Source organism: Oncorhynchus keta, chromosome 25 (assembly GCF_023373465.1).
Source record: "Oncorhynchus keta strain PuntledgeMale-10-30-2019 chromosome 25, Oket_V2, whole genome shotgun sequence".
In the NCBI taxonomy this organism is placed as follows: domain Eukaryota; kingdom Metazoa; phylum Chordata; class Actinopteri; order Salmoniformes; family Salmonidae; genus Oncorhynchus; species Oncorhynchus keta.
Window position 1 is genome coordinate 14181396 of NC_068445.1, and position 25656 is coordinate 14207051.

The following is a 25656-nucleotide window of genomic DNA, read 5'->3' on the forward strand; positions in this document are numbered from 1 at the left end:
CGAACCCACAGAAACAAGACACTTAAATTTACTCACAGCAAGTGCCACTAAGTGGGGGTTAGCCTAAACCACTCAGACAACCGTGTGAAGCCTGACCTTCCCTGACCATAAAAACAGCCTGTGCCAAAAGCTAATCAGTACAGATTTGGAGCTGCCAGTAATGACTGACAATACACAACCGACCAGCAAACAGGAGAATGTGGGGGAAAGGTGTCCAGGGAAGGGGGCAGCACGCACACACACACACAGGCATGTGACTATGACATCCAAGCTGGCAGTCTGGCATAGACATGAAAGGTATTTTGGTTTCCACAACAGCATAAATATCTGTCAGACTGACAGGTCAGCCCACATGTTAGTGCAGTGTGGGCAGAGTGTGGCACGCATGGAAATTTGGTGAAGTTACAGATTGGAGGTGTGAAGTTGAGGCCTTCATGGGTCCAAAAAGGTGGAACCGTTCCGAAATTGACCTGTGACTTTTACACCCGGACCCGATATGCATAAATTAAAAAAAATGACAGACACCCATTCCCGAACGGACCCGAGGACAACTACATTCGTTCCGTATAGACCTGGTCGGATCTAGACCCAGTACGATCAGTGGGGGAAGCAACAGAAAATGCTATTTTTAAGCTACTTAATTAAATCGGAGCTGATAAAGCGCAAGGGAGAGGAGGTAGAGAGGTGCCACTCTAGCGGGGGCCATGAGTGCTGTGCGTGTAGGCTACCTTGACTGAGCAAGTGACACGGGGAGCAAGCAGGGAGGTAGAGACAAGACGGCAACCAACCAAACCGACTCGCACTATGGGTAGACTAATAGCGCCAATAGCTAGATTATTTATCAACCAATATGATTACGTAGTAGAACCCGTCTTGAGTGAATCAAATTGGGAGAAGCTAGTTAAGCTAGCTAGCTAGCTAGCCTAATTGAGGCTGCATGCGCTTTCTTGTCCTACACAACTCAAGAATATTAAGTTGCATCCTACCTGTTGGCTCTTGTTTGTTGTAGGCCATCTTTCTCCTTTAACTTTTCATTCCGTTACTTTAATTCCCATTGGGATTAGATACCTCCTAAATTTTGCGACAAATAGAGGCTCTATGACTGAAGCCTATTGCAACGTTGATGACAACAACAAGCCAACAACAACAAGCTACACTCGCCACTTTCGTGAAAAGCAAAAGAAGCAGCATAAATTCTACAATCCCTCTCTCTACTGCAGCAGTCGCGTTTGAGATCCATGACAATCATATCTGATCTGACGCAGACCCGTGAAACTATTTAGAATTCTGGATTCGTACCAGCTCAGGATTTCGGGTACAGGTGGATCCGTGAAGACCTCTAGTGTGAAGAATGACCTTCCAGCCCCCAGACAGTAGCCCTCCCCCTCCAAACTCCACCCCCCACACAAAGATAACAAACCTACATATTTTTTAATAAGATCATCTGAGAACTAACAGCCACCAAAAAAAAAAAAAATAGACTAGACAGTCAAGGAGAATCTAAATTCAAAACATGTTATGGCATGGGGCCCCAATTGATTTTATGTGAGAGTCACTCAGATAGCATAAAAACAAGGCATTAGCTCTGAAACTGCCATTTCTCTCTCAGGTCCATTACAAAATCTCAGAAGACTTGACTTTAAAACTGCAGCCAAGAGGAGGACCTCTAAAGCCATTGTGATGAGATGGGATGAAATGACGAGGCCCCAGGCTGCTAGTCATACATGTGCATCACAGTTTCAACGCCGATACCGATTTATTGGAGGACCAAAAAAAGGCTGATACCGATTTAAAATCGGCCAAATTTTTAACATGTATTTGTAATAATGACAATTACAACAATACTGAATGAACACTTATTCTGGCATATACTTCTGTGTATTGATTAACTTAATACAAAACATCAATAAAATCAATTTAGCCTCAAATAAATATGGCCTCAATCAATAATTTAAACTGCCTGAGTGACACCAGTACATCTAACTGCAGTGAACTCTACAGATTGTTCCACAAATTAGGGGCAAAAAAAAACTAAACGCAGATTTTCCTAAATATGTGTAGACTGAAGGGATCTCTAGTGTTATCCATTCCTGTGAACGGGTTTGGTAACTTATGATTCTTACCTTAATTAATGAAGTTACATATGAAGGGAGTTTCTGTAAGATTGCTTTGTAAATAAATCAAAGAGAATGCAGCTCTCTTCTTACAGACAGAGGTCAAACCCACATTTTTATACAGACGACAATGATGGGTCCTAAAATTGTCCCCTGTGATGAAACGTATTGCAGAATGGTAGACTGTGTCCAAGGGTTTTAAAACAGAGGTTGTGCCGCGTGCATGTAAATAATACCACCAAAATCCAATACAGTGAGAACAAACTTTCTCCTGTTTTTAATATTAAGGCACTAAGGCATTTCGATATTTAAAAAAATATATCTTGGATCTTCGCTTGTTAGATTTTGATATGCATTGTGAAGGACAACTTGTCATCCATCCTGTCAGGACTCTCAGCCGAGCAGTGAATTTCAAACACAGATTCAACCACAAAGACCAGGGAGGTTTTCCAATACCTCGCAAAGAATCGCACCTATTGGTAGAGGGGAAGAAAAAAAACATTGAATATCCCTTTGAGCATGGTGAAGTTATTAATTACACTTTGGATGGTGTATCAATAAACCCAGCCACTAGAAAGATACAGGTGTCCTTCCTAACAGTTGTCGGAGAGGAAGGAAACCACTCAGGGATTTCACCACAAGGCCAAGAGCGACTTTAAAACAGTTACAGAGTTTAATGGCTGTGATAGGAGAACCCTGAAGATGGATCAACAACATTATAAGTACTCCACAAGACTAACCTAATAGACAAAGTGAAAGAAGGAAACTTGCACAGAATACAAATATTCCAAAACATGCATCCTGTTTGCAACAAGGCATTAAGGTAATACTGCAAAAAATGTGGCAAAGCAATTAACTTTGTCCTGAATACAGTGTGTCATGTTTGGGGCAAATCCAATACAACACATTACTGATGATCACTATTCATTTTCCAAGCATAGTGATGACTGCATCATGTTATGCGTATGCTTGTAATCGTTAGAACTGGAGAGTTTTTCAGGATAGAAAAAATGTAAATGAATGGAGATAAGGCCAAATCCAAAAGGAAAACCTAGTTCAGTCTGCTTTCCACCAGATACACCTTACAGCAGGACAATAACTTAAAATATAAGGCCAAATCTACACTGGAGTTGCTAACAAAGAAGACAGTGAATGTTCCTGAATGGCCGAGTCACTGTTTGGACTTAAATCCGCTTCTAAATCTATGGCAAGACCTGAAAATGGTTGTCGAGCAATGATCAACAACCAATTTGACAGAGCCTGACAAATTTGGAAAATATATATATTTTTTTTTTAAATGGGCAAATATTATACAATCCAGGTGTGGAAAGCTCTTAGAGCCTTACCCAGAAAGACTCACAGCTGTAATCACTGCCAAAGGTGATTCTAACATGTATTGACTAAGGGGGTTGAACACTTATCTAATCAAGATTTTTTTTGTTTTACTTTTTTTTTTTTTAACAAACTTTACAATTGGTCTTCCACTTTGAAATGACAGAGTATTGTGTGTATATCATTGGCAAAAAAATCCCACTTTGTAACAAAACAAAATGTGGAAAAAGTCAAGGGGTGTGAATACTTTCCGAAGGCACTGTATATGTCTGCTAGACAGGCTGCTGCTATTATATAGTCTCGTCTGCTCTCCCTTATCCTGTCCCTCTGTCTCTTACTCCTCCCTTTCCCGTTTCCCCTTCATCTGTGCCTCTCTCTGTATTTGCCCTTTGCCTCTGTTCCCCATCCCCCGCTCTCCTCTCATTTTTGCTCATTCTTTCCATACAGTGGTTGAATCTGACAACACTTATATAATGGCTTCACAGCCCTCAGCACTGAGGAATTACTAGCGTTCCTGAATATTTCCCAGCTAGCTTAGAGAATCTGTGTGTGTTTTGCAGTCTCCTTTATTGGCATATCTATTTATCATTCCTTGGCTGGCTGCCACCCGTAGCAGTTTGAAGTGCTCTGTACCATGTCAGGAACATCTCACTAGACTAGCAGTATCTCTGCTCTTCACTGTGATGCTGCTGTTTTCATCTTCCTCTGCTATGGTGCTTAATCCTGAGAGAGGCCCATCAAATCTAGGTCAGCAGCTCCATTATTTATTAATTGTTTGTTTCACAGCTAGCTCATATTCCCCACATATTCCGTACTCAGAATCCCCCTCCCTATCCTCCTCCCAGTCCCAGCTCACAATGTGGTGTCTAATAATACCCTGGCTGCCCCAGGGGAAGATGCTGCCACTCAGCAGGATCTCACACAGCACAGTAGAGGGTGTGTGAGATGTCCTTGTCCTTGCCGCTGTCCCAACAGGCAGGTCAGGCCAGGGATGACTAACACCGGGTAGAGCTAGGGCTGTTACGGTGACCGTATTACTGCCACACCGGTGGTCACAAGTCATCATCGCAGTCAAATTCCACATGACCATTTAGTCACGGTAATTATGCATCTCCAAGCTCTGCTACTGCTGGTGGTCATTAGTAGCCTACCAAACTTGATAAGTGCCTGGTACTCAGCACTCTGTTGTCCCTCTAATCACTCTGACATCAATTCAAATGTTTTCGATAGTCAAATCAAACACTTCATGAAAGCGCATGTGCTCACGTTGAGCAACATTTCAATAGGCTATGTAATTGTGTGAGAAAACAGAGTTTTGAAGGCTTCTATTAAAAATAGGATCCCATCAGCTTTCTATAGGCTAGGCCTACTATATTTATTAACTTCACTAATAATCACATTGTTTGTCTTTACAACAGGAGTATAGCCTACCTGGCTGGAATGATAATAAACCACAGGAAAAGCATCTTCCATTCGCTATTTAGATGCACAGATAACAAGTATTTTTTCCCGCTGCCCCTGTTCTGAGACAGGTGCATGATAATGGTCCATTCTATATCAAAACAAATTTCACACATATTATTAGGTGTAAAGACAACACTAAATCAAGAATAGTCTGATGGGTGACAATATTAGCTTATCCCTTGTGAATGATGTATTATCCCTTGTGAGTGATGCATTATCCCGCGTGAGTGATGCATTATCCCGCGTGAGTGATGCATTATCCCTTGTGAATGGTGCATTATCCCTTGTGAATGGTGCATTATAAGTTGTGAATGGTGCATTATAAGTTGTGAATGGTGCATTATAAGTTGTGAATGGTGCATTATCCCTTGTGAGTGATGCATTATTACTTGTGAATGGTGCATTATCACTTGTGAATGGTGCATTATCACTTGTGAATGATGCATTACCACTTGTGAATGATGCATTACCACTTGTGAATGATGCCCAGTGTGTGCAGTAAGGAACGAAACATGCTTTTTTTTGTGCAACTTTTTAAATCATAGTCGCACACCTCATGCAGACTAGCCCATAGGCATAACCGTGTTGATTAGGTTCGTATCACAACTAAAGTGGGCAAATACCTTGTCCAAAAGAATTAAGCACATTAACTTGCTACAACCGGTGTAGAGCCTAGTTGGCATACACCACCAGTCAAAAGTTTTAGAACACCGACTCATTCAAGGGTTTTTCTTTACTTTTACTATTTATTGTAAAATAACTGTGAAGACATCAAAACTATGAAACACCACATATGGAATCATGTAGTGACTTAGTGCCATATAGCCACCCATTGCCTTAGTGACAGCTTCGCACAGACTTGGTATTCTCTCAACCAGTTTCATGAGGTCGTCACCTGGAATGCATTTCAATTAACAGGTGTGCCTTGTTAAAAAGTTAATTTGTGGAATTGTGTTCCTTCTTAATGCGTTTGAGCCAATCAGTTGTGTTGTAAAAATGCCCGGACCTCAACCAAATTTAGATGGTATGGGATGAGCTCGACCGCAGAATGAAGGAAAAGCAAGTGCTCAGAACTTGTTCTGGGAACTCCTTGTGGGAGATCCATGTGGGAACTCTTTCAAGAAATGTTGGGAAAGCATTCCAGGTGAAGCTGGTTGAGAGAATGCCAAGAGTGTGCAAAGCTTCCATCATGGCAAAGGGTGGCTATTTGAAGAATCTCAAATACAGAATATATTTTGATTTGTTAAACACTTTTTGATTCCATGATGTGTTATTTCATAGTTTTGATATTTTATTCTACAACATAGAAAATTGTTTTAAAAAATAAAGAAAACCCTTGAATGAGTCGGTGTTCTAAAACGTTTGACCGGTAGTGTACATAGGTGACGCTTGAGTTTCAAGATTGGGGAAGATAATTTACCATAAAGTATCACATGCATAACTGCATTTGCGATCACATTTGAGAACAGCATTTTCCTCTAATTGATTGTATTTTGGAACATTTGCCGTGTGTGCATTGCTGCGCAGTTATAATGTGAAGAAATAGCCTAATAGTTAATCAACATTTTAAGCTAAAACATTCTGATCTGTTGCATCAGCCTCATTGCTTTTAAATGTTTGTGGTTGTATTAATTTGGGATCGATCGCATCCAACAACTGTCCCAGCATATGTTTGGAATATTTATTTAATGCACAGAAGAACAAGTTGACCAAAAGAATGGGTCAACTTTTGTACTATGGGGGATAGTAGATTAACATAGGCTAGTGCTGTTTGTTAGGACTACCCATCTTGTTGGCTGATGAAAAGTATGCTAAATGTAGACAGTTCTTCTAAAATCTTCAGCGTGGACTCAGGATTTGATGTGTCCCCGATGTGTGTCCGTCTTCACTTCTAGCCGACTTCTTAGCTTTGAGAAGGACCTGATCATGTGATGGGCATTAGCTAATAAGAATTGAGATATCTGAGAGAGCCATGTGAGCGAGAGGTGCTTCGGAGTATGGCAGCCTGGGGAAGGGAATTATAATTATTATATTAATCCGAAGAGCACAACATCCACTTTGGTCGCAAAATGCATATATGTTTTAGGGGGCATTACAGCCACACATGGGGGTTGTCATCTGAAAATTCAAGGCCTGGTGAAAATATTATCAAGTGCTTATCAAATTGTGAATGAGAGACTGATGAAGTGGGTGCAGCCTGCACAAGAAACAACTCAGAACCTTTCATGCAACTTTTTTTTTTTTATCATTATTATTCGCATCATGCAGCCTTAGAATGTATTAAACATCAAAACATATAGCCCAACATTAGTATCTCAACTAAAGTTGCAGAAATAACCTATAAATAGCATACATAAATAGCATATAGGAGGACCTGTTTCTTTGTTAAGCGCTCAACACAGAATAGCCGCATGTGCGCACTTCCCTGGCAATTATTTGGAGGAAATGTCCTGTCTATTTTATTCAGCTATGTTCAATTGTATTCTTCATACAATGAAATATATGTTTTTAAATAGTGCCATGGAATTCTAAGCAAATATTGTCTGCTAAATGAGCTGGTGTAGCCCCCAGACACATGGCATAGCCAGATCAGGGCCTAACATAAGGACAACTCAGACTATGCTATTCTATTATTCTGAAATAGACTACATTTTAATTCATATCATGTTCCTTTAGACCTGTCTAAAGTAAATAATAGTTTTATTGTGAAGGCTATATTACATGGATTTATTAGACTTTTAAAATGGTGATGTTTCAAAGGTCTGCATCAGTGGACTCTAGGCTCTAGGCAGTTACCGTGACACCGGCAGTTATTTGCTTGACAATCAACGCCACAGCCCTAGGTAGAGCAGGCTAGTTTTCCCAATGAGGCAAAGCTCATTCTCTTGCCCCTTATTCAGAAATTGACAACATCCTCCGGAATAGATTAGCAAAATGGCCAAAATTACTATTCTGCTAACATTTGACGTGTAGAAGACACCAACAGGACATAGCTTGCTAAACAGCAACAGTTAGTGTGGGTGTAACAACATAGCACTCTGGAAACAATCTTGGTTTACTAACAACTCCCACCGACGCCAGATGGTAGAGTACGAGTGGGAACAATCATTTCTTCCGTGCTTTTTCAGAATCACCTTCCATGTGCCATGACTTGAGAAACAGTACTAGCAGAGTGTCATCCACTGTGTTGATGACAGGTGAAGGGAGAACAGAGCAGTGAGCAGCACAACCTTCCCCCGAGCCTCTGACCTAGAAAACAGAACCTGTAGAAAGCAACACACACTGACTGTGCCAGCCCTATCCATGGGACACATTCTCAGAGCTAGCTAACATTCCACACATCTGTGTCTGCTGCCACTTACCGTAAAACGTTAATTAAACGCAGTCTCAAATGGCAGCTTGTCCCTTTTAATAGCCAGGAATCGGCACACATTTCAACAAATCATTGCCGGTTTCAAACAAAATGCGGGATCTAAATGAATTTTTATGAGTGAACTTCAGTGAGTAACAGAAAGATTGAGCAAAAGAAGAAAAAGGAGAACAACATTTCCATTGAGGAGACTTTTTACGCAAAATCGGGGATGTATGATAGGCAGCCTTTGCAAGTCTCATTTGCGATGGATTTGTTATTATAATGTTTATACTGGTCACAAACGGTGTGGTAGTCTTTTCAACATCTTACAGAGCAAAAGCTTCCTGCATTAAGGAAATAGATGCCTGGACCAAACAGAAGGAGGTCTCTAAAAAGCGGCGGTTGTGTTCCGTGACTGAAGCAAATAAATGCCTGCGCTATTCATTTAAGACACAGCAGTTACCAGTGCAGCTAAAGCAGAGCACAGTTGTTGTGCAGTAGGTCCGGACCTCTAAAAGTGAAAGACAATCTGCATTACTTATGACTGGCTCACCTCCATCAAGGAACTGATCCCTTGCTGAAGAGGAAAGATTCATTACCATTAGCTGCTATGTTATGCATTTACACTGTTAAACCTATGCTTTTGGAGTGTTTCTGTGACCCAGCAGACACATAGAAAAATATATTCAAGCCAGTACCCAGCCATTCCTGGGAGAGAAAACAACAGCACAGCTACTTCCCACATCACTGCTTGTTTACTCTGGGCATTTAGTAGCTATAAATAACCACATAGAGTGTCAAATGACTCACCACACCATGCTAAATAACCACTTAACCTCAGCCAGCAAGGCGAAATGTCAGCACAGTTAAGAGAAAGCTGTCCTATTCAAATCAGCACTTTAAACCAAACCAATCAAAGTAGGAGTACATTTCCTAAGTAATCAACACTGACCTTTGACATGTCCTCTGCCCCTCCCAGAGGAAGTTGTGGGCGGTGAGCTGAGTGCCTCATGAGAGACTCCGCCCCCATGTCCAGCCGAGGACGCTTCATCTCAGCATATTCCACCTCTGATAGGCTGTTGGGATCGGGCAGGTATATGTGCTCATAGCGGATGTGTTGCTCCTGACCTCTGTAGGGACAAAGAGAAAGACAGGTAAACAACTAACATCTGTAAGTATGGTATATCAGACTAGGAGGAAGTCAAGCCAGCAAACTGGCACCATAATAGTTCTGAGCTGATGTAATAAAATAACCACTGGATATTCAGAACTGTATATTTGTTAAATCAATTCACACAGATCAAATTCAATGTTGCGGGGCATGAAATAAAAGCCCTCTATTTAGGGCTGGGCGATACGGCCAAAATATCATATCATGGTATTTTTCAAATTTGACAATATTTTATGTTAGATTTTATTTTAGGTTTTTCACCATTTTGATTATTTTATACTGTTCAATTCAACTTCAAACTAAAATAATGTCCTGCATTTCCATCAATTTCAGCATTTCCTGCACTCATTTGAAATCATTTCCACACTGCCACGATATGGGCAAAAATACTAGGCCATATTTTTAACCAAATGTTGCAATTGTGATTTAGATCAAAACACTTGTGACCTTTTGGAATCATGGAAATAGAATGTTTATTATAATTCTAGTTAGAATATAAATAATAGTGGGCACTTTGAACACAGTGTTTGACATGACAACAAATGAAAATGCAGCGGACGAGTTATTGTGACAGGGTAGGAACCAAAGTGATGGTCAGTGTTCCCTATTGGACCCTATAGTCTTTGGCTACATTAAATCTTTATTCATGTAGCTAACATATTCATGCTTTGCCTATTCCTCTTGATTAAGAAGATACTGTTGCACAAACAACATGCTGATTTAGGCCTCCACCAGCACTGGTATCAGGCTGTATTAGCTAGCTACGTTTGCTCTGACTCAGTACTTTTATTAGCTTGTTAGCTAGCCATCTAACTTATCCATTAGCATTAGCAGCTAACACAATTTAGCTTAACTTGCTAAGAAAAAACAAACTAGCTGTTTGCAGATGTAACAAACACAAAATAATATTGTCATTATAGAACGCTTGTGGATTTATATTAAGATCAAAGTGGAAACAACATTGTTGCATGTGCTGCACGAAAGTGTCTCGTGGTGTGTCTCGTGGTCAAGCAACAACAAATGTGCTCCTTGAGTGACGGGGTGGGACTCTGTCTGTGTGGAAAGCGGCATGGAAAGAGAGAGAGCGGAGAGGGATGACTCAAGTAGAGATGTAAACTATAAAAATGGGCATCACAAACGGCGCATCACATTTAACAAACCTAACATTCAAAAACCATTATAGAAAGTAAAAACCCAAACCGGTCCATCAATACTGCATCAATACCGGTACATAGTAAAATACGATATACTGCCCAATACTTTCCCCTATTGACAAAATAATGTTCCATTGTGTATTATATGACATATTACAGTAATATAGAGTTATTCACTGTCATTGTGTATTATATGGCGTATTACAGTAATATGGAGTTATTCACTGTCATTGTGTATTATATGGCGTATTACAGTAATATGGAGTTATTCATGGTCATTGTGTATTATATGACGTATTACAGTAATATGGAGTTATTCACTGTCATTGTGTATTATATGGCGTATTACAGTAATATGGAGTTATTCATGGTCATTGTGTATTATATGGCGTATTACAGTAATATGGAGTTATTCATGGTCATTGTGTATTATATGACGTATTACAGTAATATGGAGTTATTCATGGTCATTGTGTATTATATGGCGTATTACAGTAATATGGAGTTATTCATGGTCATTGTGTATTATATGGCGTATTACAGTAATATGGAGTTATTCATGGTCATTGTGTATTATATGACGTATTACAGTAATATGGAGTTATTCACTGTCATTGTGTATTATATGGCGTATTACAGTAATATGGAGTTATTCATGGTCATTGTGTATTATATGACATATTACAGTAATATGGAGTTATTCACTGTCATTGTGTATTATATGGCGTATTACAGTAATATGGAGTTATTCATGGTCATTGTGTATTATATGACGTATTACAGTAATATGGAGTTATTCATGGTCATTGTGTATTATATGGCGTATTACAGTAATATGGAGTTATTCATGGTCATTGTGTATTATATGGCGTATTACAGTAATATGGAGTTATTCATGGTCATTGTGTATTATATGGCGTATTACAGTAATATGGAGTTATTCATGGTCATTGTGTATTATATGACGTATTACAGTAATATGGAGTTATTCACTGTCATTGTGCATTATATGGCGTATTACAGTAATATGGAGTTATTCATGGTCATTGTGTATTATATGACGTATTACAGTAATATGGAGTTATTCATGGTCATTGTGTATTATATGGCGTATTACAGTAATATGGAGTTATTCCCTGTCATTGTGCATTATATTACGTATTACAGTAATATGGAGTTATTCACTGTCATTGTGTATTATATGGCGTATTACAGTAATATGGAGTTATTCATGGTCATTGTGTATTATATGGCGTATTACAGTAATATGGAGTTATTCATGGTCATTGTGTATTATATGGCGTATTACAGTAATATGGAGTTATTCATGGTCATTGTGTATTATATGACGTATTACAGTAATATGGAGTTATTCACTGTCATTGTGCATTATATGGCGTATTACAGTAATATGGAGTTATTCATGGTCATTGTGTATTATATGACGTATTACAGTAATATGGAGTTATTCACTGTCATTGTGTATTATATGACGTATTACAGTAATATGGAGTTATTAATGGTCAGTGTATTATATGGCGTATTACAGTAATATGGAGTTATTCACGGTCATTGTGCTGAAATTTTTTTTTTTTTTTTAGGAAGAGAGATTCTAGACGTCACCGTCTTGAGTGATTGCCAATATCCATTCCTAAGAGCTCCTCCACCCCCTCTGTACAATGGTAGAAGTGCTTTATCACTTGAGAACACCACTCTGCTACATGAAAAAGTGTCAATCCATGAAACACTCAAAGCAGATAATGGTCCTGGGGGAGACAAGGGATTTGACAACATGACCATAATGATGAACTTCTCCATTTATACGGCCCACACGGTGAGCGGGCTAAACAAAGGAAACGACACAAGAACAACCAGGCCTATCCTATCCCACTCACCGCGTGACCCACTTACGGCAGCATACAGGCCTTGCCTATTTCTGGTCCCTTCTGTACATATGCCTAGGTTTACACAACTGATGCATTCCATGTCTGCACACAACCTCAGGGCGATTAGCTAAATGTTTGTGGTCCTACTGACCTAAAATATTACTTGTCTGTACAGTATGACCAGATAAGCTAAAAAGCTCAGTTGGTAGAGCATGGCACTTGCAACGCCAGGGTTGTGGGTTTGATTCCCACAGGGGACCAGTACGAACAAATATGAAAATGTACTGTATGAACTCAACAAGGCGCCCTGGATTAGAGCGTTGGCTAAATTACTCAAATGTAAAAACGCAAATGTAAAAACCCATGACTTAAACAGAAGGAGCAGCATAGTTAGTTATTGGACAGGAATGCTGAGGCAGATCAAACAGACACCAAAAATGAGTTCTGTAACCCACCTTCCGACTGCCACTACTAATACACTACACTAAAACACAGCATAACGCCTAGTTGCTCTTCTATCTTTTTGAATTGTCAAGTGGTCACTACGCACTAGGGCCACACACACACACAAAGCCATGACTGACCTCTCCTGCGGCCCTTTCCCTGCAACATCCCTGTACTGTAGATCCGAACCAGAACAGAGCTGGGAGGCCTGGAATGCTAACAATTAGATGGCTAAAATCATGGGTGGAAGGGAGAAGAGGGGAGCAGAGCTGCAATACAATAGGTCTTGATCTGCTGTACGTGTGGTTTTAGACTCACAGTACATTCAAACTCAGGGAATTCAAACAAGCAAAAAACATTATAAATAAGGGTCTGGAAAAGCAGGCTGTGTCCTTCAATGTTCAGTGAAATGAAAGGCTTTGAATATTCAGTTCACTACTAATCTCGTTCCCGGACACTTCCGCCCGAACGTGTGAAGAGTCTGGTGGACCATAGAGTCAAACTTGGCCTTCATTAGCCAATAGAGAAAGACCGTTAGAAACTCCTGGCATATAGGTTTAGGTTTAAGGCTTATTCACCTCAATATACCAACCATTCATCTCCCACAACACCTTCCCCTTTACCCCCCTGTAAACTAGCACACCACAACACCTCCCCCTTACCCCCCCTGTAAACTAGCACACCACAAGTACAGAGCCCGGCCTTGCAGTTGTGTGAGTCGCTAAAATTAAATGACAAACACTCCCATAGATTTCCATGGTCACTCCCACTAAGGCCAACTTTGAATCATTGATGTACCATGCTTATATACGCAACAGCATGGGGACGAGGTTAGTTCACTACATACATCAGTTAAGGTTAACGACTTGGTAATGGTGCTGTGTTCCAGATTAGGCCATGATTTTCTAAAAACCTGCCCTTGAGGCATTCTTAGGTTGATGCTGGAATGTCAGTGACAAGACTGGCAATGTCAAAATGGAAGTGGCTTCTTAGGGGTGGGAAACAAATGGGAAACAACCACAATTGCCAGTGCAGAGCCACAAAGGACTACTGTGTGGTTCATTTTAGTGCCAGTGAGCAGAAAGCGTTGTCTTGCAGGGTACCACCGGTACTATAATAATTTTAGCCAGGATCTGCTATATTCTCCCCTATAACGAGACCGCAGGAATGTAGCAGTTACATATTACATAATCCTGAATCTGCATGTGAAAGGTGTCATGGGGTGGCCTGGACTGAGAAATGACAGAAGTCCTGGTGTATACTTGCTTAAAGGGATAGTTCACCCAAATGACAAAATGACACATTGGTTGCCTTATACTGTAAGCAGTCTATGGACACGGTATGACAGGAATCCATGCTTTGGGTTGGTTTCCCTGGCACTGCTTTCCCATTCAAGTCATGGGACTGCTATTATTAATATTTTTTTCAACTCATGTTCAAATCATCTATAAGTGACTTTGTTGAGCTTTACAGTCAATTTTTTGTTACTTTCGGATGATTTGGTCATGACACGCGAAAAATGCTAATAGCATGACTTGAATGAGATTTGGGAAATGCCCCTAAAATTACCATACCTTGTCCATAGACTGCTTACAGGGAAAACAACATGTAATTTGGGTGAACCATCCCTTTAAAAAGTTATGCAAAAAAAAAATAGGTGGCAAAAAATGTACATCCAGATGGTGTGTTAAAGCCCCTCCCCTCACTCCCCTTTTAGATACACACCCCTCTGATTGCCAGAGGCTTGGCACTTACATAATCACATCATCAAGCTCTGTGGCTATTTTATATTCCTCCCTTTTCCCTCTCTCCAAGCTTATGCATGAGCGTGCAACATAATCTGATCCCTGGGGAGGATTTGACAGGAGTAAAAAGGGGTAGAGGGGTGAGGGACATCAGGGAGGAGGCGCTGCGCAGCGCTGTGATACAATACAACAACGTCTCCAGTAGTCTTTCACTGGCTCAGGTCCCCTTATGAGCAGAGCACAGATCATGCATGCCGATAGCACCGCGTTATTGTGGAAGCACTACGCGTTTGTGCCTTTGCCAATCTCTCCCCCCACCGAGGAAAAGCTGCAGCTGTGCAGAGAGCAGGGGAGGCTGGGAGAGAGAGGGGGCCAGGGGTAGAAGCTCCATGGCAGGGACGGGGAACTGAGTACAGGAAGAGAGAGACAAAAAGGAGAAAACATCAAACAGATAAAAACGGGATTACCAGTCGACTCCGCAAACTAAACATCAGAGACAACTGCGTTTGATAGTTGATTAAAAAAAATTCAGAGGATAACTTCTACGTGATGCAATAGCCTAGACTGAGTGCTGTGCCTTAGGCAAAACAACACAGTAAGGAAAGGGGAAATATTCCACTAAAGCGTCCTTCAGAGAATTTGTTCAAATAAGGATAGTTCAAGACTAAGGTTATCATCATTAACTTTCCGCATAGAACAAATCAACAGATTCCCTGATCCTGGCACATCACCCCTGCTTGCTCATCATTCTTTAGACACACCAAGGTCTCCTTTAGCTTTCAAAAGCACTTAACTGAAAGGCTAATGCTGAGAAGAAAAGAACGTTCACTGACAGCCCTGCTCCATTTTTTTCAGGTGACCTCGTACAACCTCTGAGACTCCTGGTACACATAGCCCATGGGCCTAGATTAGGCACCTAAACATTTTATTTTAAAGTGGTTTCTGCTGCTCTACAGTAAAAGCCATTATCCCTGATGGGATTTAAGAGGCCAATAGGAAGAAGAGAAATAGTATGTGTGAAAGACTGAAAGTGTATTACAAGCACATAGAGAGAACACTGTTTTGCTTAGGGAATCAAATTGTCATCATGCAGTAGATATTAGAGGTCGACCAATTAATTAGGGCAGATTTCAAGTTTTCATAACAATCGGAAATCTGTGTTTTTGGGTGCCGATTTTGGCGATTTTTTGTTTTTATATATACCTTTATTTAACTAGGCAAGTCAGTTAAGAACACGTTCTTATTTTCAATGACGGCCTAGGAACGAGGGGTTAACTGCCTTGTTCAGGGGCAGACCGACAGATTTTCGTCTTGTCAGCTCAGGGGATCCAATCTTGCAACCTTACAGTTAACTAGTCCAACGCTCTAACCACCTGCCTCTCATTGCACTCCACGAGGAGCCTGCCTGTTACGCGAATGCAGCAGAAGCCAAGGTAAGTTGCTAGCTAGCATTAAACTTATCTTATAAAAAACAATCAATCAATCATAATCAGTAGTTATAACTACCCATGGTTGATATTAATTGTTTATCTAGCGTGTCCTGCGTTGCATATTATCGATGCAACGCAGGGGGATGATAACAAAAGCGCATTTGCGGAAAAAAGCACAATGGTTGCACGACTGTACCTAACCATAAACACCAATGCCTGTCTTAAATTCAATACACGGAAGTATATATTTTTAAACCTGCATATTTAGCTAAAGGAAAATCCAGGTTAGCAGGCAATATTAACCAGGTGAAATTGTGTCATTTCTCTTGCGTTCATTGCACACAGAGTTAGGGTATATGCAACAGTTTGGGCAGCCTGGCTCATTGCGAACTAATTTGCCCAAATTTTACGTAATTATGACATAACATTGAAGGTTGTGCAATATAACAAGAATATTTAGACTTAGGGTTGCCACCTGTTAGATAAAATACCGAACGGTTCCATATTTCACTGAAATAATAAATGTTTTGTTTTCAAAATTATAGTTTCCGGGTTCGACCATATTAATGACCAAAGGCTCGTATTTCTGTGTGTTATTATGTTATAATTAAGTCTATGATTTGATAGAGCAGTCTGACTGAGCGCTGGTAGGCAGCAGCAGGCTTGTAAGCATTTATTCAAACAGCACTTTTGTGCGTTTTGCCAGCAGCTCTTCGCAAGCACAGCGCTGTTTATGATTTCAAGTCCATCAGCCTAATGGCTGCTGTAACCGATGTGAAATGGCTAGCTAGTTAGCTGGGTGTGCGCTAATAGCGTTTCAAACATCACTCGCTGTGAGACTTGCTCTGCATGGGTAACGCTGCTTTGAGTGTGTGGCTGTTGTCGATGTGTTCCTGGTTTGAGCCCAGGTAAGGGCGAGGAGAGGGACGGAAGCTATACTGTTACACTGGCAATACAAATTTGCCTATAAGAACATCCAATAGTCAAAGGTCTATGAAATACAAATGGTATAGAGAGATATAGTCCTATAAATACTATATTAACTACAACCTAAAACCTCTTACCTTGTAATATTGAAGTTTCATGTTAAAAGGAACCACCAACTTCATATGTTCTCATGTTCTGAGCAAGGAACTCAAACGGTAGCTTTTTTACATGGAACATATTGCACTTTTACTTCTCCAACACTTTGTTTTGCATTATTTAAACCAAATTGAACATGTTTCATTCTTTATTTGAGGCTAAATGTATTTTTATTGATGTATTATATTAAGTTCAAATAAATGTTCATTCAGTATTGTTGTAATTGTCATTATTACAAATAAATACTTTTAAAAAAAATTTTTTTTTAATCGTCTGAGTAATCGGTATCGGCTTTTTTGGGCCTCCAATAATCGGTATCGGTGTTGAAAAATCATAATCGGTCGACCTCTAGTAGATATAGCCTATGAGATTTCTATAGAACCTACACGTGTGTAGTGACCTGCAATTTGACAGTGATATATCCTACAACAGCTATAGTTTAGGTATTTAATGATAGAGGAAGGGAGTTATGATTGGACATGTAGGGGCCAGAGCCCATACTGGGCTATAAACAGGTTTCCATCCAACCTTTCTATGTGAGTAAAGTACACCTCGAATAAAACATTTCACAACAGGCCTGATGGGAACAGAACATTTGTAGGTAAACTTTAGACAAAACGGTATGCTAGACAAGGTTGGATCTTTTTGTGTCAGTAAAATGAATTCTGAGAGAAATGTCAGTGGAAACGCTTGTATTAATATACATTTACATTTACATTTAAGTCATTTAGCAGACGCTCTTATCCAGAGCGACTTACAAATTGGTGCATTCACCTTATGACATCCAGTGGAACAGCCACTTTACAATAGTGCATCTAAATCTTTTAAGGGGGTGAGAAGGATTACTTTATCCTATCCTAGGTATTCCTTAAAGAGGTGGGGTTTCAGGTGTCTCCGGAAGGTGGTGATTGACTCCGCTGTCCTGGCGTCGTGAGGGAGTGTGTTCCACCATTGGGGAACCAGAGCAGCGAACAGTTTTGACTGGGCTGAGCGGGAACTGTACTTCCTCAGTGGTAGGGAGGCGAGCAGGCCAGAGGTGGATGAACGCAGTGCCCTTGTTTGGGTGTAGGGCCTGATCAGAGCCTGGAGGTACTGAGGTGCCGTTCCCCTCACAGCTCCGTAGGCAAGCACCATGGTCTTGTAGCGGATGCGAGCTTCATATAATATAATAACTATCATCACGCAATGACGTGTGTGGTCCTACCACTACAACTTATTGGGAAAGCATGAGGTTATTAGGCTACAGATTAAATAAGTTGTGGTGAATTTCACAGGGTGGTGAAAGTGCAAGGTGATCTTGATGCTCCCGAGGGCTCCCGAGTGGCGCAGCGGTCAGAGGCACTGCATCTCAGTGCAAGAGGTGACACTACAGTCCCTGGTTCGATTCCAGGCTGGTGACATGACGATCGATGCTTGACTGCCGTTTGAAAAATAAAAATATGCTCGCTTTTCTCCGTAATAATGTCATCAGGAAGACTAGTCTACCCACACTATAGCTGTTAGCTGTTGGCTAGAGCACATCTGTCAAGACCAGAGCAGACACATTTGCTATTTAACACAACAGTTTCTGTGACAAACTGATCGGTAGAGTTGAAAATGCAATGGAAACACATTGAACATTATATTTTAATTTGGTGCATCAACATTTAAAAGAAAAAGTACATTGTGTCTGCACTGTCATCACGCACTGATTTCTATCTTCAACAAGTCTGTTTAATGGAAATACACCACTGCTGGGAAAATGGAGATTTTCTTTGTGCAGAGTTTAGAATTAGTCGCATGAAATCTGTCGCCAACTCGATGGAAAGCTAGTTAATGTCTAACTTTTCACTTTGAATTTCATTCCTTATTTATCCTTCTAATATGAATGACTTGTCTCAATGAGGAGGATGCTCAGACGCCAAATATAGCAGAGTGCCTAGAACTATGCTTCTGAAGTGAGTACCTGGCACCCCAAAGGGAAAGAGACTGATGCTTTGCCAAGGACAGATTCACACTATGCAGAAAAGGTGTGTGAGAGACGGCAAATTCTCAGGGTGGAATCTCAGCCCACTTGAAGCAATGCTGAGCATTTAGGCCTAATGCTTGACTAGGGGACTCACAAGCTGACGCCTGTCCGCAAAACCTGTCAGGATGCTCTCGATGGTGCAGCTGTAGAATGTTTGAGGATCTCGGGACCCATGCCAAATCAATGTCCTCTTGGGATAATGACGAGAACAATGTGGTGTTCATTTGTGCTGACAGAAGTAGTGGAGTCCTCTACTGTACCCAGAAAGAAGACAGGGCAGAGAAGTAGTGGTCAAGGAAGGACACAATGCTCCCTGGGAAATGCTGCCTGGGCAGGTTCTTCAATAACAAAGTCCCAGAGAGCCAGTAAGCCTGTCTGACTGATACTGAAAGACAAGGCACAGCCAGCCACACACAAACGGTTGGCCGCACACTGCTACACATTACACACACACTGACACAACTACCATCTGGTGTCGGCCAATGTGTCCCAGTAGAATTCCTGAGGGTAATGCTGCCTAACTCACTTGACATCCTCTTGAGACAGGGCCTCCATTACAACCATAAGGAAAGATGTGCAGGTGGATTTCTAGAGAGGAGAGGACAGTGAACTAATACAAATGAATAGAAAGACCTCCCGGAGAGCCACTGCTGCACAGCGCTGCTTTGACAGTCATTTGACTAGTATTCAGTTGACCTCTTGAGAAAAACACTTCAATTCAGTTCAGTTGCATCTTGCACTTTCTTCCTAGCTAACATATGCAGGAATATTGGCTAAGTCAATCAACTGGGGGGACACTTTGCACTCGAGGCCTTTCATCTGTGTGATACGCAAACAATTACGCATATACATAATTCATAACCACTCATCAAGATGACTCCTCCGGAAAAGCATGAATATATAATGAATAACCCACTTGGATAGATATAATACCTGACTCTTCTGAGATGCGCTACATACATTGTAATGCTGTGTCTGACATGGCTCTACTGTAGAAGGCTACCAATAACCAGGCTACATTACGCTACAGTCCAGAGCAGCTCAGCACCACACATTACAATGGAAAGACATGGGTGTGCCAATTACATTAGGTTTGCGTAAACTTAGTAACGAGGGAGAGCAAAACATATTGGCTCTGAGGGTTAACACTGAGAACTGTGACAGAAAAATACTGAAGGAAAGCGTTTTGCCTCAAAATGACTTGATTTTCTCTGCTGCTCTGTCTGTCAAAGGATTCCATGAAGATGAAATAAGCATGCCAACATCTGAACACCCATCACACTAGAACAAATTGTGTTCTTTAAAAAATGATTGTAGGCGATGACCAAAGGTGAGAGGGGCTTCTAGGAATGTCAGAGATCAAAGAAACCCATGTGTTAAAATACTTGGGGGGGGGGGGTCAAGGGTGTGTGTAACCATGTCAAATAGTAGTACAAAGTAGTAGCAGGCTACGTACCTCTCATTCCCTGGCTGGAACTCGGACAGTAGAGAGGGTCTGCGGCGGTGGGGCTGAGCCAGGTGGGAGCTGTAGTCCCGAGAGTGAGAGTGATAGTCCGCCAATCCCACATCCTGAAACATACAACACAGCAACGCATATGAGGAGATGACAACTGGAACATAATTGTACGCAAAACAGACAGCAAGACAAGTCTATGGCGACGTGTTTCAACTCTCACCAATGTTTTTTCACTTATTCCCTTTATTTCTCCCTCTACCTCCCTGGACATTACTGTATAATCCTCACTCTCCATTTCCCTCACACACGAGAGAGTGGCCTTCTCTACACGTGCACCTCTCTCACTGAGCTGAGACTGAGGGATTGACTGTGGGGAAATGGACCGTCTGTCTACCCTTATCTCCTCCTCAACGTGATGACGAGTTGGAGTGTGTGGGGGGGGATTAACAAGCAGGCGCAGCTGTGGGGATCCTGGGGGGGTAGCCCTTGGATTCCCTCCTTAGAGTAGAGAGAGGCTCAAGCCAACATGGGACATCACGCCACAAGATGAGCATACGCACTAGCCTCTTGCGGGAAGTCTACCTCTGATCCTGTAAACCAACCATCATAACCATTATGAAATGAGGGAAGACATGAGGCCATCAGAGAAACCCTTAACATGATTCCACCATTTAGTTTTTTAACCTTTATATGAGCCCTGCATGAACACATCATTGAACAGGAATTACACTATACATATCTACGCAACATGAAAAGCAAACAAAACACTATCATATGAAAACACACATTCTTCCGTAAGAAAGGCCCTATAACATGCGTCAGACTTGCCCTAGAGGCACCAACCATGACATGAACTATCAACTCAAACATCTAATAAGGGAGCAGGTTTCAGGGTGTCACGCCCTGTGTGCGCACAACAGTGTTGCCTGAGAACGTTACTGTTAAAAAAACACAACCTTGGGCCCCTAGGGTCGTGCTCCCTCCATCGGTGCAGCATAATTCTCCGTTGACAAAATCACTGCTAACGATTGGGAGCCAGGGTAACATCTACAATTATACGCTCAGCTTTTCATGTGAAGGTGCTAAGTACCAGTGTTCCTGGCTTCAGCGAAAACCAGCCCAGAGTTTCCCAGGGCTCTTACCGTGTGTGCCCGTGCCAGCTGCAGTGGTAGACTGGCAGGGTTTGGCAGGTGGCGGGTGTCCACAGCCCTCCGGCCCTGAGGCACAGACTGGGGGTGGGAAGACATACTGGTGGAGCCGCTTCCTCTACAGACAGGAAGTGGGTGGGACTGTAGAGCAGGCACTGTACATCATGGGTTGGGTCCTGTAGACAGCGACCTGTAGGGAGAAGAGAACAGCAAGGTGAGACACTTGTCTCTTACAAGTCAGGACAGTTGACCAGCCCAAATAAAGCCACTTTGAAGTCAGACATTCTAAAATCAGGGCTGTAGGAGTCTCTGGCACAGATATCAGCTTTCTGCAGAACAATAATAGCCTAATCCTTCTAGTAGATTGAGAAGGGCGAAACACTGTTTGGCCACCAGCTCTTTTGGAACAGTTACAGTCGAATGTTTCAGTGCATCCCGGTTTAAGTGTCAGTACATCTCTTCAGCAGCTGCTAGCACTTTCCCTGCTCCTGAGGGAGGGGACTGGGAGATCTTGCACCTGCTTGGCCGGATACATGGCTCCCTGGTCCTGCACACTGAATGGCCTTCTGTCCCTTGCACTGGAGGAGTTGTCTATGAACAGCTAAGTCAAGCAGCTAGTTTATAGCCTAATTCCCAGGGTTTAACAGGGATTTCCATGCACTGTATGTACACTATGTTAAGACATGGATGTTCCAACACTAATTAAGTTTTAACGCCAAGGACATTTCACCAAACGGCAGCAAATGCACTTCTAGTGTGACAGAGATGGATTCAAATGGATTGTGATACAACAAGTGCTCAGTGCTGTGTTTGGTTACTCCCCCACAACCACTTTGTAAAACCTCAGGGTAGTTATTAACCAACATTTCCAGGGATGTTACTCCACCAATACGCATCTGTCCCAGGTTCAAATGTTTAAGATGCAAGTGCATTGGTGTGCGGGACCCAAATCGATCCAAAATGTAGAATGCTTGGTTCAGAAAATCGATTCAAACCTTGCGAATCGCTGGTTCACTAAAATGTTTTGCTCATATTACATTTATTTTTTTAAGTAACCTTTATTTAACTTGGCAAGTCAGTTAAGAACTAATTCTTATTTACAATGATGGCCTACACCAGCCAAACCCGGAAGACGCTGGGCCAATTGTGCGCCGCCCTATGGGACTCCCAATCACTGATTCAAACTGATCACTGTGTGCTGCTTCGCACGCAATATTAGGCTTTGTAATTTGCTAGATTATTATCAAATACGCTGTTGAAAATGTTGTTCAACCAGAATAAAGTAGCCTAAGAAACCACCTGAGATGCGAGTCATCTGGTCTACCTGCTGATCAGGGCTAGATTATATTCAAAAAAAATTCAGATTGTTAAGGATCACCATCAGATTCAGTAGTTTTGCTTTAAACAAATCAATGTACACTACCGGTCAAAAGTTTTAGAACACCTATTCATTCAAAGGTTTTTCTTTATTTTTTATATTTTCCACATTGTAGAATAATAGTGAAGACATCAAAACTATGAAATAACACGTATGGAATCATGTAGTAACCAAGAAAGTGTTAAACAAATCAAAATATATTTGATATATTTGAGATTCTTCAAATAACCACCCTTTGCCTTGATGACAGCTTTGCACACTCTTGGCATTCTTTCAACCAGCTTCATGAGGTAGTCACCTGGAATGCATTTCAATTAACAGGTGTGCCTTCTTAAAAGTTAATTTCTGGAATTTATTTTCTTCAGAGTGTTTGAGCCAATCAGTTACCAGCTAACAAAGCAGAACAGTTGAATTGTTGTGAACACACCCTTCTGTCCATCTCCAACTGTTTGAACAGCATGCTAGCCTGTCCGCTTTGTTCCGATGATGAAATCAAGTGGCCTACCTTATTTCTCAGAATGAAAACGAGTTGCCAATTCCTTATACAATAGTTTTTTATGCTCATTGCACTTTTATAAAACACAGACTAGACAGCTAATGTAACAGTCTGTAGCTAAAATGCTGCTAACAGTACGTGATACCACAATGCGCAACAGAAACTGAGCATTCATTGGTGTTGAAACATAAAAAAAGGTTATCGTTAGAAAGGTTAACTTCTCCTTTATTACAGTAAAATAATGTCTCAATGTGTTTCAGTGTCCATATGACCCATTCTGTTGGACCAAACCTCAAATACTAATATTCAGTTGAAACTGCTTGTTGTCAGAGTGGAAGAAGTGATCTTTCATCTTTGTTGCAGTGAGTAGCAGGGGTAGGGGCTTGGTGCCTGCGTGGGAAGATGTACAGTGCACACAGGACAGAAGGCGAGGAAGGTGAGGAGACCAACGAGATATGAGAACAAGCAGACCTAAAAGTTCATAAAAATGTCAAATTTAAAAAAAATGATTCCTGTAATATCACACGATTTAAGCATAGCCCGTATGCAGTGATAATGTATTGGGCCTCATTGCTACAGAAGAGCTTTTAATAGGTTAATGTTTTTTTAGCAGCCTAAAATCCACTCCATGGTGAAGCAAATTGGTGGAGTAGTCAGAAACATCCTTCACCATGAAATCTGAGCGGTAACTTGTTTGGTGACCACTGCTGTATCTATCACATCAGAGCCCATGTGTATCCAGGGGTCACATTAACACGGGATTGTGTGTTTCATGCAGAAAAGGCACGATAAAACACAGAAAAATATGTCTTGCTGCGTTTGTAACATTGTTAATTGCTTGTTATTGCAAATTCTGCTACGCTTTAGTCAGGGTTTGCTCCAAATCAAGAATGGAAAAGGACTAATTGCTTCAGTTACACTTCTCCACTTCTCCGCTCTGATTGATGTGTAGGCTACTTTTCTCCAGTGTAGTTCTTCTCTGGTAGCAAGTTAAAATGAAAGATTAACTTCAAGAAAAACATTAGGAAACATTGCTTGCTACATTCTCTTTTTATGATAAAACATAAATATAAATGGCTATGCATTGTTTTTGCAAAATAATATATCTTGCTTTTTCATTATAAGCTGCAAGGCCAAATAGCGTTGCACTTCTATTGTAATCTGATGAAAACTGTTTTCTGCCGAATGTGTTGCACTAATGTATTTTCTGTGAAGAAAAACTATATTTGCACGCCCCTTATCACTCTAATGAAGAAAAAAAAAGTGACTTTCCATATTTAAAAAACGCAGGTGAAATGGTTTAAAAAAAACATGCGTCCCCTGGTATCTAGATACGTGTCGAATCGTCCTGAAAGGGAAAGATTCAGATAACTAGAAAAAAACTATTCTGTTATTTAAACAACTGTGTGATCACGCTCTCCGCAACGGATGTAAGTAAGACCTTTAAACAGGTCAACATTCATAATGTTGACCTGGGCCAGACGGATTACCAGGACGTGTACTCCGAGCATGCGCTGACCAACTGGCAAGTGTCTTCACTAACATTTTCAACCTCTCCCTGTCCGAGTCTGTAATACCAACATGTTTCAAGCAGACTACCATAGTGTTCTTGGGCACAGGGACTTAAGTAACCTGCCTGAATGACTACTGACCCACACCACTCACATCTGTAGCCATGAAACGCATTGAAAGGCTGGTCATGGCTCACATCAACACCATTATCCCAGAAACCCTAGACCCACTCCAATTTGCATATCGCATTAACAGATCCACAGATGATGCAATCTCTATTGCACTCCGCACTCCCTTTCCCACATGGACAAAAGAAACACCTATGGGAGAATGCTATTCATTAACTACAGCCCAGCGTTCAACACCATAGTGCCCTCAAAGCTCAATACTAAGCTAAGGCTAAGGACCCTGGGACTCCCTCTGCAACTGGATCCTAGATTTCCTGATGGGCCGCCCCCAGGTGGTAAGGGTAGGTAACAACAC

General features: G+C 41.3%; 1 protein-coding gene across 14 annotated transcripts in view; it reads right to left on the reverse strand.

Annotated features, from left to right (window-relative positions):
• The window catches only part of LOC118357847 (nuclear receptor corepressor 2-like), a 145901-nt gene that overhangs the window by 90352 nt on the left and 29893 nt on the right, over positions 1 to 25656 (reverse strand). For all 14 annotated transcript variants that reach the window (XM_052478728.1, XM_052478720.1, XM_052478727.1 and 11 more), the window contains exons 2-4: positions 21782 to 21977; positions 20640 to 20752; positions 9215 to 9392 (exon numbers count right to left, since the gene is read on the reverse strand). In XM_052478728.1, coding sequence (XP_052334688.1) covers positions 9215 to 9392; positions 20640 to 20752; positions 21782 to 21886 — 396 coding nt within the window. In that variant the 5' untranslated portion in view covers positions 21887 to 21977. The remainder of the gene's footprint in view (positions 1 to 9214; positions 9393 to 20639; positions 20753 to 21781; positions 21978 to 25656) is intronic.